General features: G+C 46.4%; 1 protein-coding gene across 3 annotated transcripts in view; it reads right to left on the bottom strand.

Moving 5' to 3' along the window:
• Inpp5b (inositol polyphosphate-5-phosphatase B) overlaps nt 1–14,051 on the bottom strand; it is a 52,741-nt gene extending 38,690 nt beyond the window's left edge. Inside the window, exons 1-7 of one of the 3 annotated variants that reach the window (XM_077791298.1) lie at nt 14,011–14,051; nt 13,262–13,372; nt 12,795–12,889; nt 11,377–11,474; nt 11,195–11,224; nt 9,724–9,834; nt 5,989–6,375 (exon numbers count right to left, since the gene is read on the bottom strand). In XM_077791298.1, coding sequence (XP_077647424.1) covers nt 5,989–6,375; nt 9,724–9,834; nt 11,195–11,224; nt 11,377–11,474; nt 12,795–12,889; nt 13,262–13,318 — 778 coding nt within the window. In that variant the 5' untranslated portion in view covers nt 13,319–13,372; nt 14,011–14,051. Of the gene's footprint in view, nt 1–4,740; nt 4,785–5,988; nt 6,376–9,723; nt 9,835–11,194; nt 11,225–11,376; nt 11,475–12,794; nt 12,893–13,261; nt 13,373–14,010 lie in introns of those variants that run through there. The other 2 variants (XM_077791299.1, XM_077791300.1) reach the window with 2 other exon arrangements.
• Nucleotides 14,052–14,172: the final 121 nt, after the last annotated feature.

Raw genomic sequence — 14,172 nt, forward strand, 5'->3', positions numbered from 1 at the left:
CCCTTCAGTGGGCCTTCTGTGAACTGCCTGTGGTCTGGTGATAAAGCTGAAAGAGAAGTGGGCAAGAGCAAACCAAGACCGGAGGGGGAGGAAGTGCAGAGCATTCTCAAAGAGGAAGGGGGCAAGAGTTGTTCAGGAAACAAACTGTTTTGGTCTCTACAGTTCAACTAAAGACAGACATTCCTCCCCCAACACGGCCCCCCTGTTTTGGGGGCTCAAATCCGGGGCTTTGCATATGCTAGGAAAGTGCTTTACTACTGAGCTGTAGCCATAGGCCAAGACACACATTTTTGCAGCACCTACTTATATATAAGACATTGAGCTGGCTTTGCTTTTGTTTTTGCAGGATTGAGCCCAGAGGTGTCTACCATTGAGCTACATCACCAGACCTTTTTATTTTAGGAGACTAAACTGGCCTCAAACTTGTAATCCTCCTCTCAGAGACTCCTGAATAGAAAGCTGGCATTTGGGAAAGAGGGGATACAAAATGCTAAGAGCAGCAAAATTCAAGCTTTCAAAAACAGCTGAATGAGAAGTTAATGAAGACATGAAAAAGTACAGGGCTCCATCCAGAAATAATAAGCAGTCAAGTTTGAAGTAAGAGGAAATGCACTTGAGTTGTGGCAGACAAGACTAGAGAGGTGGGCTGAGGCCAGGCTGTGCAGGACTTGAACGTCACACCAAGGAATCTGAACTTTATTCTGTAGGCAACAGGGAGTGGTAGAACATGTAAACTCACATCACATAGTGAGATGTGATAAAAAGCATGTTCTAAGGAGATAAGAGAGAAACTTAAGGTCGGGGAAGACTTGTAAGAGAGCCAATGCAATTGTTCATGTTAGTATGAACTAACTATGAACTAGGGGGATTTTGAAATGTGGGCAGATAGGAGCAGTATTGAAGAAAAAGAATGGACAAAATTTGCTTATTAGGCATAAAAGGATAGAGAAAAGTAAGAATAACTGAGGTTTTTAGTGACTGCATTAAGAGAAAAGAAAGTGGAGTGAGGGAAGGAGTAAAAAAGATAACAAATACAATTCTTCTGGAAAGAAACCACCAAGGGATAGACCCAGAAGAGGGAAGCCAGGTTCTAAACTTTTGGGACTGGGCATTTGCAATGTCTAAGTGTGTTGCTCACGTAAAAGCACCCTTAAGTTATCTAGCTTTGCTACAAGTATTGTGTGACCTTCCAGAAGGCAAACTTTTACTCCAATTTTATAGATGTTAAGAGAGGACAATCAAGGGCTGGGTTTGTGGCTCAGCGGTAGAGGGCTTGCCTAGCACGTGCGAGGCCCTGGGTTCGATCCTCAGCACCACATATAAATAAATTAAATAAAGATATAGGGCTAGGGTTGTGGCTCAACAGTAATGCACTCGCCTCGCATGTGTGAGACCCTGGGTTCGATCCTCAGCACCACATAAAAAAATAAAAATAAACAAAATAAAGATATCGTGTCCATATATAACTAAAAAAAAAAAACTTTAAAAAAATTTTTTAAAAAATAAAGATACGGGCTGGGGATGTGGCTCAAGCGGTAGCGCGCTCGCCTGGCATGCGTGCGGCCCGGGTTCGATCCTCAGCACCACATACAAACAAAGATGTTGTGTCCGCCGAAAACTAAAAAAAAAATAAATATTAAAAAAATTCTCTCTCTCTATCTATCTCTATCTCTCACTCTCTCTTTAAAAAAAAAAAGATAAAAAATAAAGATATAAAAAGAGAAAGGGGGGGGCAATCAAAACATATCTAATATTGTACCCAGGAGCAACAGTGAAAAGACAAAAATAGGCAGGCTACTTAGACATACACTTTGTTTAAATCCTTATCATCACTATCATCACTATTTCAAGAATGAAAGTCTCTTCTGATTCATATTTGCTAGCTTCAGCTCATATATGGATCATCAGTAAATACTACAAATTTGCTACAGTTATATTTTTTACATTGACTTTTTTTCCCTTTTGGCTGTTGTTACAGTATATTTTAAGAAAAAAAACAAAACAAAAAACAATCAAACAACCAACCAAAACAAACAAACAAAAATGTAGGTCAGCCAGCATCTATGCCCAACACTGCCTTTCCTGTAATAGATATTGACACCTCCTCTTCCTAAACTACCCATCCCTAAGGATTCTTCCATTAAAAGCTCTGCACCTAAATAAATATTTGTGGGTCACCTCTCTTGTTATAAAAAACCACTGTAGAATTCCAAATCAAACTGTTTTCACAAGGGAAAAAAGTCTTTAGGGGATTCTCCTGTACTAGAAATAAACATATGTTTATACGGGACAAAGAAGGAAAACAGAGAATAAAAGGAGGAAGAAAAATTGGTACAGTTCTGTTTTATTTCATTTATTTATTTATTGGTACCAGAGATTGAATCCAGGGGCACCTAAACACTGTGCCACATCCCCAGCCTTTTTTTTTTTTTTTTTTTTGGCGGGGCAGGGGTAACTGGGGATTGAACTCAGGGGCACTTGACCACTGAGTCACATCCCTAGTCCTATTTTGTATTTTATTTAGAGACAGGGTCTCATTGAGTTGCAGAGCTGTCTTTGAACTCCCAATCAATTCTCCTGCCTCCACCTCCCAAGCCACTGGGATTACAGGCATGCGCCACCGTGCCCTTTGTGAGCCCTTTGTGAGCCCTTTGTGAGACAGGGACTCACTAGTTGCTTAAGGCCTTGCTAAATTGCTGGCTTTGAACTTGTGATCCTCCTGCCTCAGGCTCCTGGGATTACAGGTGTGTGCCACTACCATCCCACTTCTGTTTAGTTTAAAGAAACATGTGACTCAAATTAATTTGCTTAGAAAGTCTGCAGAGCTTACTACAAAAGTGGAAATGATATGTAATATTCCTACCTCTAAGAGTAACAAAAGCAAATTCATTTTCTTCATGCTAAAAGGATCTGTTGGTCACACAGGTTTTACTTATTAATACAGACAGAGCAAGAGGAAAGAAAATCAACCCACAGGCTATTTTTCTAACATTCTCTCTGGCTCCTGCTCTAGTAATCTAGGTTACCCTTTATGTTACCCCAAGATATAAATAGCATTCATTTCCTTTCACAGGCCAGACTTTAAAACTTTGTTTCCTGGGTCTGGGGGGAAAAAACACTTATAACACATTTCATTCTAAATTTGAATTACTATAAAGCTAGCTCACTTTGAATCAACTATGGAAAAAAAATCCAAAATACCAACATTTGTTTGCTCCTACCACTTTGATAAATTAGCCCTGAACGGCCCCCATGGGACTTCCAAGTAGCTGTTTCCTTTCCAGTGTAGAGCTCAGAATCCTCCAGAACACAACTGCAGGTCTTTGCATGGACCCAGGATGAAATGCAGGTGAACTTTTTACACAACTTGATAAATACTGAGCCCTACGAAGGAAGTCCCATTGGGTTTTCAACCAGATAAATGGATTTTCAGTTGCTAGATAACAATAATGAGGGGCTGGGGTTGTGGCTCAGTGGTGGAACGCTTGCCTACCACATGTGAGGCCCTGGGTTCGATCCTCAGCACATTAAAAAAAAAAAAAATAGATAAAAGAAGATATTGTGTCCAACTAAAAAATAAATATTAAATAAATATTTTCCCCAAGTCAGACCCCATTCTGTTTAAAGAAAGAAAAGGCTATAAAAGTTAAGAGCAATAAAATAAGCCAAGAAGCAGAAAAGCTCCTGCCTAAAACAGATACCAGTGTAAAGCCAGTGAAAGGTCTTAGCAGTTGAAGAGACAACAGAGAATCAGGTGAACAGGTTCCCACTCAACAAGAAGCACTGTGTCTCATTTCAACATCACAACTTGGCTCCTAGATTTCCATCCCAACCTAAGACATGGATTCCAGGTGGAAACTAGCTTCACTTTATTTTTCTACTACAATTTCTACCCCTAATATTCCTGAATTCAACAGAGACAGACCCAAGAAAGGAATGAACATTTTTGAGACAATCACTAAAGTGAGAATTTTCCTTTCTCTATCAAGGCAAAGGTGAGGAATGAAGACCAGATTCACCTTAGCCCCAAAACATTTAGGCCTTCCAGGGGCTCTTGCCCTTGGCTCACCCTACAAGGATCACTGTCCCACAAGGCTGGCCCTATGCTTTCTTACCTCCATAGACTATCAGACCCCCTCTCTGCCAGACTGCCAGCTCCTGGGAGGTGCCTTGTACTGCTGCTGTGTGCCACAAACAGCATTGCAAAAAAAACTTTTCTCTGGGGTTGGCTACTGGGAGTGGGAATTTTAATCATATGCACATAGAAGAACCAAATCCACTACCTTGGGGCCTGGATCTACTAAGCATCCAGAGTTGGCCCAAAGGGTTTCTCTTATCTGTTGTAGAAGCAGCAACTCTCCGCTGAGGCCAGAGCAACTCTGGAAATAGAAATGACCCGAACAGAAAGGGGAGTTTGGTACCACTTGTACCAATTTTAATAGGAGCAAATCAGCAATTACTAGTGGAATCTCACTTACTGTGTTGTTTTGATGGGGACAAATTCTTTTAAACTAAAAGTAAAAACAAAACCTTGATAATAATTCCTCTCCAGCATGTGGCTAGTTTCCCTTTTGTGAAAGGAAATGAAAGATTCTGCCGTCCTTGCACATTTCTCTCTCAGGGGCAGATAACAGGCTTGGGTGCTAGCTGATCTGTCTCACCAAAGATAGTCCTCTGCTGAAAGAACGAAGCACTACAACAGCCTGGCTCTGGCATGCGGGCTGAAAAGACAAATCTCACCTCTTTGTCCTGCCATTGGGCTTGTTGTCCACCGATTATCTGGATTCTGGCAGCCTCTTATGAAGGGCAAGGAGAGGATGTGCTCTTAATCTTACACTCTCACCTGTCCCAGTACCACAACCCAGAATGTCATGGAAACTGAAGCAATAGCTGTCTCAAGACCGGCTCTTCAAGTGAACTCTAAGATAAGCCCAAGAAAATGCAAACTATCAGCACCATCAGGTGCTTCAATCGCATCTTGTGGTGGCTGCAATGAAGGAAAAGCATAAGCATTGAGGAAGTCCTCTGCTTGCCTAGTTTCCTCTCATTTTACAAACTCTTGTGCAACATGTCACTCTCCTCCCCTCATAGTTTCCAAGCCTTGTAAGAGCAAATGAAGTGCTGGCCCACACTTAACACTGCTACTTGACAGCGTCTTCATCCCTAGCAAATGACTGAAAAAAGTGGTACAAATGGGTACTAGTGGCTATGACAAAGCTCACATGAAACTGGGGCCTCAGGGCCACACCCGGGGGGAGGGAGGGAGAGGACATCAGCAATCCCTTGCAGAAAACTCTGGATCTGGACAAAAAGACAGGTCCTCCCAAAGCACAAGACTGACCCAAATTTCAGCTCTGAGCCTCTAAGCTCTCCAGAGGATAACCTCCAGCTCAACAATTAGCCTTTTGTACTACCCATTATCCACCAAAGGCTGTGTGGAAAAAAACCTAGTCCCTTTCACCTGTAACCTCATCCTGGCCCCCAGTGGCAGGGTGGACCAGGACTCCAGTGAACTTCAGCTCTGTGCATAGCCCAATCTACCGCAGGGGCCTAGAACTACGACAGCCCTAATACACACCCCACTTCATCCAAAGGAAGTCTCTGTCAACAGCAGTGCACACCCCACACAAACACGTTCGCCCCTCGGAAGGTCAGGACTGAAAAGCAAGCTCAGCTGGAGAAACTGAGGCCCCAAGAGGGGCAGCGAGCGACCCGAGGTCACACATCGAGTCAAATGGAACTTTATTAAAATCCCCCTGCCTCCGGATTCCTGGCTACACCCTTCCCATCGGCCTGCACTCCTCATGCCCGGCTGAGAATAACATCCCCACAGAACTTCAGCCCCAGTGTCCCCACCTCGGGACGGCCGGGACCTTGGTCTCGCCCCATGCGCGCGCCCGCCCGCCAACCCGCAGCGCCTTTCCACCCGATGGCCGGGCAGGGCCACCCGCCGCCGCCCCCAGCCCAGCTTCCCACCGCCCGCCCGACCTGCAGAGTCGCGCTCTCGAGAGCCGGCGGCGGCGGACATTTCCCGGCCTGCTTCCTCAAGCTCTTCATATCGCCGCCCGCCCCGAGCGTGCCGCCCCCATTCGGCTACGCCCCCCCGTGCCACCTCCGCCAATCGAAAGTTCGTCTGCGCCTTCGCCCCGCCCCTAAACAGAACAGAGCCCGCCCCCTGAGGCAGGACCTGCTCCAATCCCCACCGCTTCTTGCGAGACGGATACCTGCCTCCGCCAATTGTCCCGCAAGCGGGCCAGGTGCCCGGGGCCGAGTTCCAATCGCGCAGTGTCGGTGTGGAGCCAGCCTCCTGTGGTGGCGCGCACCTGTATCGGGACAGCCACTGGAACTCAGGATCCCGGGTCGCAGGGTCCAAGCCTGTGGGAGGAACAAGGAGCGCAGACTGAGCCACAGGCTTGAAGAGGCTGCACTTCTGTATGACTGTATTCTCGGGAGAATCTCCAAGCCCGTTTCGCTCGTTCACCGCAGGGGTACGAGGTCGAGATGCGATAATAGATGTAAACAAAGAAGTGCTGCTCAAGGCGGAGATCCCAGGCACGCCTCCGACCTCATTGTGACCACGTGCTAAGATTACTCCTTAATCTTCTCAACACACTTAAAGAGATAGCTATGTTCATCCATTCAACAAATATTAAGTGCCCATTATATCAGGCTCACAATCAGTTATGATAAAGTTGTCAACACAACCCAAATTCACAGCCCTATGGTGCCTTCGTTTCTTCGGTTCAATGCCTCTCTAGTCCCTCAATTCTTCCCCAGTTTCATCGCCAGGACCCTAGTCCAAGCCTTATTTTTATGCCTGAACCACTGTGATGCATTCCTACTGATTTCCCTGCTCCAGGCTCCCCCCGCCCCACCCCTTCCAAACCCGTTAGCAGAGGAATTTTCTTTCTGTCTTCTTTTTAGCAGAGGAATTTTCTAAACTTGCAAATCTTGCCATATTGCTCCCCAGCTTAAAACTCTTTACTAGCCCTCCACAAGCTGTAGGGCAGAGTCCAGGTTCTTTGTTACTTATTTAAATCTCTTCATGAGCTGCCCTCTGTTAGTCTCTTCTGCTCAGTTCTCTCCATACCCTTCCAAGCTCAGTACCTCTGAACCACCTGCTTCCCCCTCTCACAATCATGCCTTTTCCCCTCCTTGTATGCTTAACTGGGAAAAAGAATCTTGTTCTCTCTTCTAGTGTCAGCTCTAATACCACTTCCTACACAGAGCCTTCCCTGAGCCATTTATAGGAAGAGGGAATCACAAACCAGGGAAGCAAGACAGCAAGATGCTCAAGGGCTCCAGCTCAGGCTCTGGAGTACAACTAGCTAATACTGCCTAATCCTGGCTGACAGTTTCCTAGCTGTGTACTCAGATAAGCATTTATCCTCTCTGAGACTCAGTTTCCTCATCTGTAAAATGAAGACATTGATAATACCTACCTTACAAAGTCATGGTGAGGGTTAAATAAAATGTTGTGTGAAAAGGTCTTAGAATAGTGTTTCACACATGACAAGTCCACAGTGAATGTTAGATATGATCTATGCACCAAGGAATAAACACTTGCTGAGCTCCTTCTATATGGTAGGCAATTTTGAGACAGCTAAGTTAACCCTCAATCTTGTGAAGTTAAAAATACCAGAAAACTGGGACTTTAAAAGTAGATCAGATTTCAAGGCTATGAAATTAAGGTAGCACACCAGGAAATGGGAGGTTGGAAGCCAGGACCAAGGAAAACAAAGCAATTAATTGAGTTATCAATCAGCTCCACTAAGACAGAACAATAGGTTGCCCTGTTCTGAAATAGTGTCAGGTTTTTTTCCCCCCAATGGTGAGGGTCAAACACATGTGTAGAATAGTCACTAACTAACCTGCAATTACCTTTTCTAATTACTATGCTAATGAGCATAGAAATTATCACACCTGGAGGCAGAGACCCAAGATGATAATGAAGAGGGAGGAATGATGAGAGAATGATGAGAGCTGGAACTCCACCTCTACCATAAAGTGACATCAAGAGATCTCGTCCCTGAATGCCATAGGAACACTATAAAGCTACACATTTCTGTCCTTTTGTTTGTTTGTTTGAGTCAGCCTGGGATTTACGTCCCTATATGCTGCCTCCCTTGTGCTCAAGCCTAAGAATAAAAAGTCTGTTCCTCTGCCAATGTGCCTTTATCTGGTTCTTCTGATGGAGGGCACGAAAACCCTCTACAGTTTCAAAAACATTTTCATACATGTTACTTTTAATTCCCACCACCCCATGAGAAAGATATTCATTACATTTAGAAGATACCAAAAACTAAGGTTCAGAGAGATGACATGACTTACCCAAAGTCACACAGATGGATTCTTTCTCTCTCTCTCTCTCTCTCTCTCTCTCTCTCTCTCTCTCTCTCTCTCTCTATTGTACTGGGGAGTACAAAAACCCAGGAGCATTGTACCACTGGGCTACATTCCCAGTTTCCCACCTTTCTTTTCTTTTCTTTTGTTTTTATTAGACTCACTAAATTGCCCAGGCTGGCCCCTCAAACTTCCTGCCTCTGCCTCCTGAGTTGCTGGGATTACAGGTGCACACCACTTCACCTGATACAGATGTATTTCGAACTCAAGGGGCTGTGTAGATTCAAAGCCTGTGCACTTTGTTGTGCAGGATGAGTACCTCTGATCTGAAATGCTTGGGACCTTATACACCTTATACATATAACCTAAAGGTAATTTTATACAACATTTTTAATCATTGTGGGCATAAAACAAAGTTTCGTGGTCTGGGATTTTTCTACTTGCAGCATCACGTTGGTACTCAGAAAGTTCTGGAGTTTGGAACCATTTAGATTTTTGATTTTCACATTAGGGATGCTCAACCTGCATAACTACTATTATCTTTTCTATAATCACCACTGATAATCATAACGTAGATGATCTTTATTGTTTTTAAGATTCAGAGATAAATTTTTTCCCTGCTTATAAAATAAATTTTAAATTCCTTAAGCAGGCCTTCAAGGCTACATAATGTTGTTTCTATTTCCTTTCCCCCAAAAGCCAGTTTGCATCCAAAGCCAGTCCCTTTCCTAGAACACCTAAGAGTTGGAATCCCTGAGCTTCACCCTCCACAGTGGAACCACCATAGAAGGCACACCCTCCCCTAGTCCCAAAGAGACAAAATGTTAGCTTGACAGGAATCATGCCCAAACCCCAGCACCTGGTGGCTTGAATTTGCATGTTCTATAGTTAGTCCTCTGCTCTGTACACAAATTCTCCTTTACCTGCCTGGCTGATCTCAGATCTAAACAAATTTTTTCCTCTCACTGCTAGACCATTTTCTCAGCTGCTGGGGAGAACATGACCAGGTTCAAGGGCATGAGAGCCCATACAACTGACTTCCTTTGGTTCTAGCTGGGTGATGGAGAGAGGGAAATGGATGCGCCTCTAGAAGTTGCTGGCCCTGCCACCTTGTAAGAGTTTCATTATCAGAGTCACAAACTACCCTGTGCAGCCCTGTGCAGAGAGACCCTGCTACAGCTAATACTGAGGGCCGGAAATCCTAAACAGAAAATCAAATTACAGTTGGCTGGTGGCCTAGGGGCACTGCAGCTCCATTCCACCAGCTTTCAGAGGGCACAGAAGTTGTTGAATGTGAGTCCAAAGGGTGAAAAGTCAACTGGAGTGGGTAGGTCAGTACCCCCAGTTGACACCTCTCTGGGAGCCTGGGGTCTTACCTACCTACACAGGCCTTGGTGACTTCCTGGAGGAACATCCTGGTGTGTGAGCCAAAGGGTAGTCGGAATAGAAGGCTGAGCTCTGCTGTGTCCAGCTGAACAGTCACATCTGAGCCTGCACAAAGGAGGCAGAAAATGGGCCCTCAGCTGCCAGCAACTGAATATTTGGATTGATCTTAAGGGCAGCATTCCCAGGACGGAGAATCATCATTCCAGGCTCCCCCAAAGCCTCTGGGGCCTTAAGCAACTCACTCAGGGTTGCTGCTGGCAAGTAAAAGAGCCATTTGTATCCTCAGTTCCAAATTCACATCCTCTGCACTTTATTAGTAGGTAGGCTCTGAGAAGTTAGTAAGCCTCACCAATGCAGTACTGGATGGAGCTGGCAAAAACAGATTCTCTGAGCTAGTAGTGTACACCCCTCCCAGTGCAATGAAGAGCATGTACAGATGGACTCTCTGGTGGGACTGACCATCAGTTGATCCTCCTGATAATGCCAGGCACAGCGCTAGCACTAGGAATACCATGGTGAGGAACATAGATGCGGGCCCTTCTTCAGGGGGCAAGTCTGGATGTCACCAGTGGCACATGGTGAACATTCAAAAACATGCTGAACTAATGAAGGAACAAAAGCAACTAGCAGAGCAATTACAAGTGTGGACCCCAGGGTCTGAATTATAAGTTTGAATCCAGATTCCATCCCCTACTAAATTATTTAATTTGTCTGGGCCTCAGTTAACTTGCCCACAAAATGGGGATAAAAACAATGATAATCTCATAGAGTGGTTGTGAAGAAAGCATGATGCGATGTATGTAAAGCTTTCAGCTTGTTATCTGACACAAGGTAATCCTTGGTTATATATTGGCCTCTATTACTATCATCATCATCATCATCATCATCATCATCTAACAAAGAAGTCAGTCATTAAGTAAGTCAGTACAAATCATCAAATCACTATGTGTGACAGGGGCCTGGCAAGGGCAAAGAAAAGAAAAAGTTTGTAGGAAATTTAAGTGTTCATCAAAGGCTTCCTTGGAAAAGAAATGTGTGACCTGACCCCTGAAAGATGACTAGGAAGTGTAAAGAGGTGTGGGGCTTTCAGGAAGAGGAAACACCACTGTGAGAACATGGGGTGTTCAAGGTGATGAGAGAGACCCAGAAGAGTCTAGGGCAGCAAGCAAGGGAGACAGGATGGAAATGAGCCCATGGAAATTTACTTACAGTAAGAGAACCCTCTGTATTCTCACTTCCAAAATAACCCATTATGTCCTATAAAGAATTGAAAGCTTGGGACTCAATTGGTTAACACCCTCCCCACTTTATAGAAGGGGAAGACTCAGTCTCTGAAAAGTCCCTTCAGGGTCTTATTTGCCACAGTAAGGACATCAGGGGTGTTCTTACTTCACACATTCCTCTCTCTCTCTCTCTCTCTGCACCCTCTTCCCCAACTGGGACCCAGAGTGAGAGGACCACTCACCAAGGATGTAGAGTTCACCATCTGTGGACACTGTGCAGGAAGGAAACGAGAATGTCTTTAGCAACTGAGCACCCTTGCCCCAATGTCATCCTTATTCCCACCACCCATCCCCAATGTGGGCAGAGATGACTCAGGGGACACCTAGAGGAGAGGGATTCATACCACCCAGCCCTCTGTGGCACCTTCTTCCAGCGTAAAATCTCGTGAAACTGGCACTATCTGGTCCAAGGAGACATCATCCCCGGTAATGGCCATCCTCCGGTGCGTATACAGGAAGAGACTGAGGGCAGGAAGCGGAAGTGAGGACAGGGCCCACTGGCCATGCCTCAGGCTCCTCTTCGAAGCCTAGGTGTTCATGCTGTCTGTGGGTCCCTAGGGCAATTCTGGTGGTGCCCAGGCTCACTACTCAGGCCAGCTCTGTTCAGGGTACCTGTGGAAACTGCAGTTTATGGATGAGGTCATCAAAGTGGAACTTTTCTCACTTTGGGGAGCCCATGCTGTTAGTAAAATGTGCCTTCTAGTGCTGCATGTGACAGCCACAGTGCAACCTCAGCCACCCCCTCTCCCTTCCCCAACCTCAGTTTCCTATCTCTAAAACTAGGATGGAGGATAAGAAAATCCACCTCTGGCCCCTTCCACCCAGTTCTGAGGCCCTGAGGTCCACTTACTAGCTATGAGGTCATTTACCCTCTGCTCCAGTGTACTGAGCGGATGTGACCGGACATTGCTTCCAGAGAACCTCTAGGTGCCTCACAGTGTTTCAGACCTTTGAAGTATAGACTCATCTACGGCCAAACCACCCTGAACGCACCCAACCTTGTCTGAAGGGCGCTGATGCATGAGGAAAATTTTAAGTTCCCTTGTGTTCTAAGGCAAAGATAAGTGTTGAAAGGCCTTTGCAGTTGCAAAATTTGATTTTTCCCTAATTCGTTCTTCCTCAGGTTCCTTAATCCTCCTCCATCTAAAGAGTCTCATTTCCCAAGATGCCGCCCTTTGGCAAATCGGCCTCCTGTGACCACTCCCATTTTTTTTTTTTTTAATTAATGGTGAATGAACCCTGGGGCTCCCTACCACTGAGTTACATCCCAGACCTTCTTATTTTTTATTTTGAGTCAGGGTCTCACTAAATTGCCCAGGATGGCCTTGAATTTGCCAATATTCCTGCCTCAGCCTCCCAAGTAGCTGGGATTACAGGTATGTGCCATAATCTTTTCTTTTTTTCTTTTTTTCAGTTTAAAAAAAATTTTTTTTAGTTGTAGATGGACATAATATCTTTATTTTATTTATTTTTATGTGGTGCTAAGGATTGAACCCAGTGCCTCATGCATGCAAGGCAAGTGCTCTACCACTGAGCTACAGCCCCAGCCCGCCACAATCTTTATTTATTTATTTATTTTTTTTGCTGTGCTGGGGATCACCCATGGTGGGCAAGCACTCGACCTTTGAACTCTATCTTCAACCCTACTTAAATCTCTTTTTTTTTTGGGGGGGGGGGTACTGGGGATTGGATTGAAGCAAGAGGTGCTTAGCCACTGAACCACACCCCCAATGGAGACTAACCCCAAGTCCCAGACAGGCAGAGACCGAGCCCCTCACTCACGCGTGTTCCTGGCCACCGTGCTCCAGGCGGTAGCGAACGAGCCCCAGTAGGCGGCTCTGCCGGCTGTCCCCTTCACACAGCACACCTTGTACCGCCTGCTGCTCAGAGTCAAGGAAAAATGAAACCCGAAGCCAGGCCTCTCCCCATCCAGCCCACCCCACCTTCCCTGCCCTTCTCCTGCCTCCCAGACTCCCTGTGTGACCTTGGTCAAGTCACTTCTCCTCTCTGAGCCTTCTTCATCTGCAAAATGGGGATAATAATCCCCAACTTCATAGGGGTTTGGGAGGCTAGTTGCATACTTAAGGCACTTGACAAGGAGTCCAGGACCAAGTGAGTACTTAGTAAATATTGGCTTCCTTCTCCCCTGACAGCTCAGAGAAAAGGGGAAGAGAGTGGACAGACACCTTGACCCCCTTGTTTGACCTCCCACGGGGCCAGAGCTAGGAGCTCAGAGCCAGGAAGGATATGATGATGCAATATTCCCCCTCAGCCAGAGTCTCCTGGATAGCCACCGACTGGTCCATGCTGGCCCCCTCTGAGACTCTCCCTGGGCAGGACAGATAGGATCCCTCTTTGGTCTACAAGTGAGGGATGAAGTGACAGCTGCTTCAGAGGGCTGCGGGCAGGAAGGAGGGCTTTTGTGCAGGGAGAAGGGAAGGGGAGGCCTGCTCCTCCTCCTCTTCCCACTCTCTAGAATGGGCTTTTAAAGCGTTTCGAGAGAAGAGCCCCATCCCTTTGCCCCTGGCCAGGTCTGCAATTCGTTATCGTGCCTTTTATCTGGGAGGGCATCTACCGTTCCTAGTGGGGGCCAGTCTACTCCTTGAAAGTGGGATGCCGGGTCACGTTGCGGAGACAGGACTTTGTTCCGTTGCTCCTGGGGCAGGCTCTGCCTCTTTTCTCGGGGGAGCAGTATTGATCCTCTGGGAGGTATTAATGGTGTATCCGAATAAGCTGGGGGGACATCTCCTTACTCTCAGGTAGGGAGGGTCCCATCCTGGAGAAGGAACCCAGTTTTGCTCCTCTATCCTGGGAGAGGGAAAAGTGCCCGGGTGCTTCTTGCCCTTCTTCCTGCCCAGCAGGCCCCGTTGCATCAGCCACAGGCAGGGGGTGGGGGAAATGTCCAATCTCATGGCTACAGTGCAGGGGTCCCATCTGTCAGCTTGCCTTGTCCCTCCCACCCGACACCTGCTCCTAGACCCCTGCCATCGCCGCCTACCTCCTGAGCTGTCACCGCTGGGAGCGCGGGACTCTGGGGCCGGCAAGGTCAGTGACTACATTTCCCAGCGGCCCCTGCGCCATAGGATGGTCAGCCAGTCTGCAAGTCCCAGCATGCCCGAGTAAATCCTGGGGTGGGGGTATCTCCCCGGTCCTGTTAACC

This window comes from Urocitellus parryii, chromosome 11, assembly GCF_045843805.1.
Source record: "Urocitellus parryii isolate mUroPar1 chromosome 11, mUroPar1.hap1, whole genome shotgun sequence".
In the NCBI taxonomy this organism is placed as follows: Eukaryota; Metazoa; Chordata; class Mammalia; order Rodentia; family Sciuridae; genus Urocitellus; species Urocitellus parryii.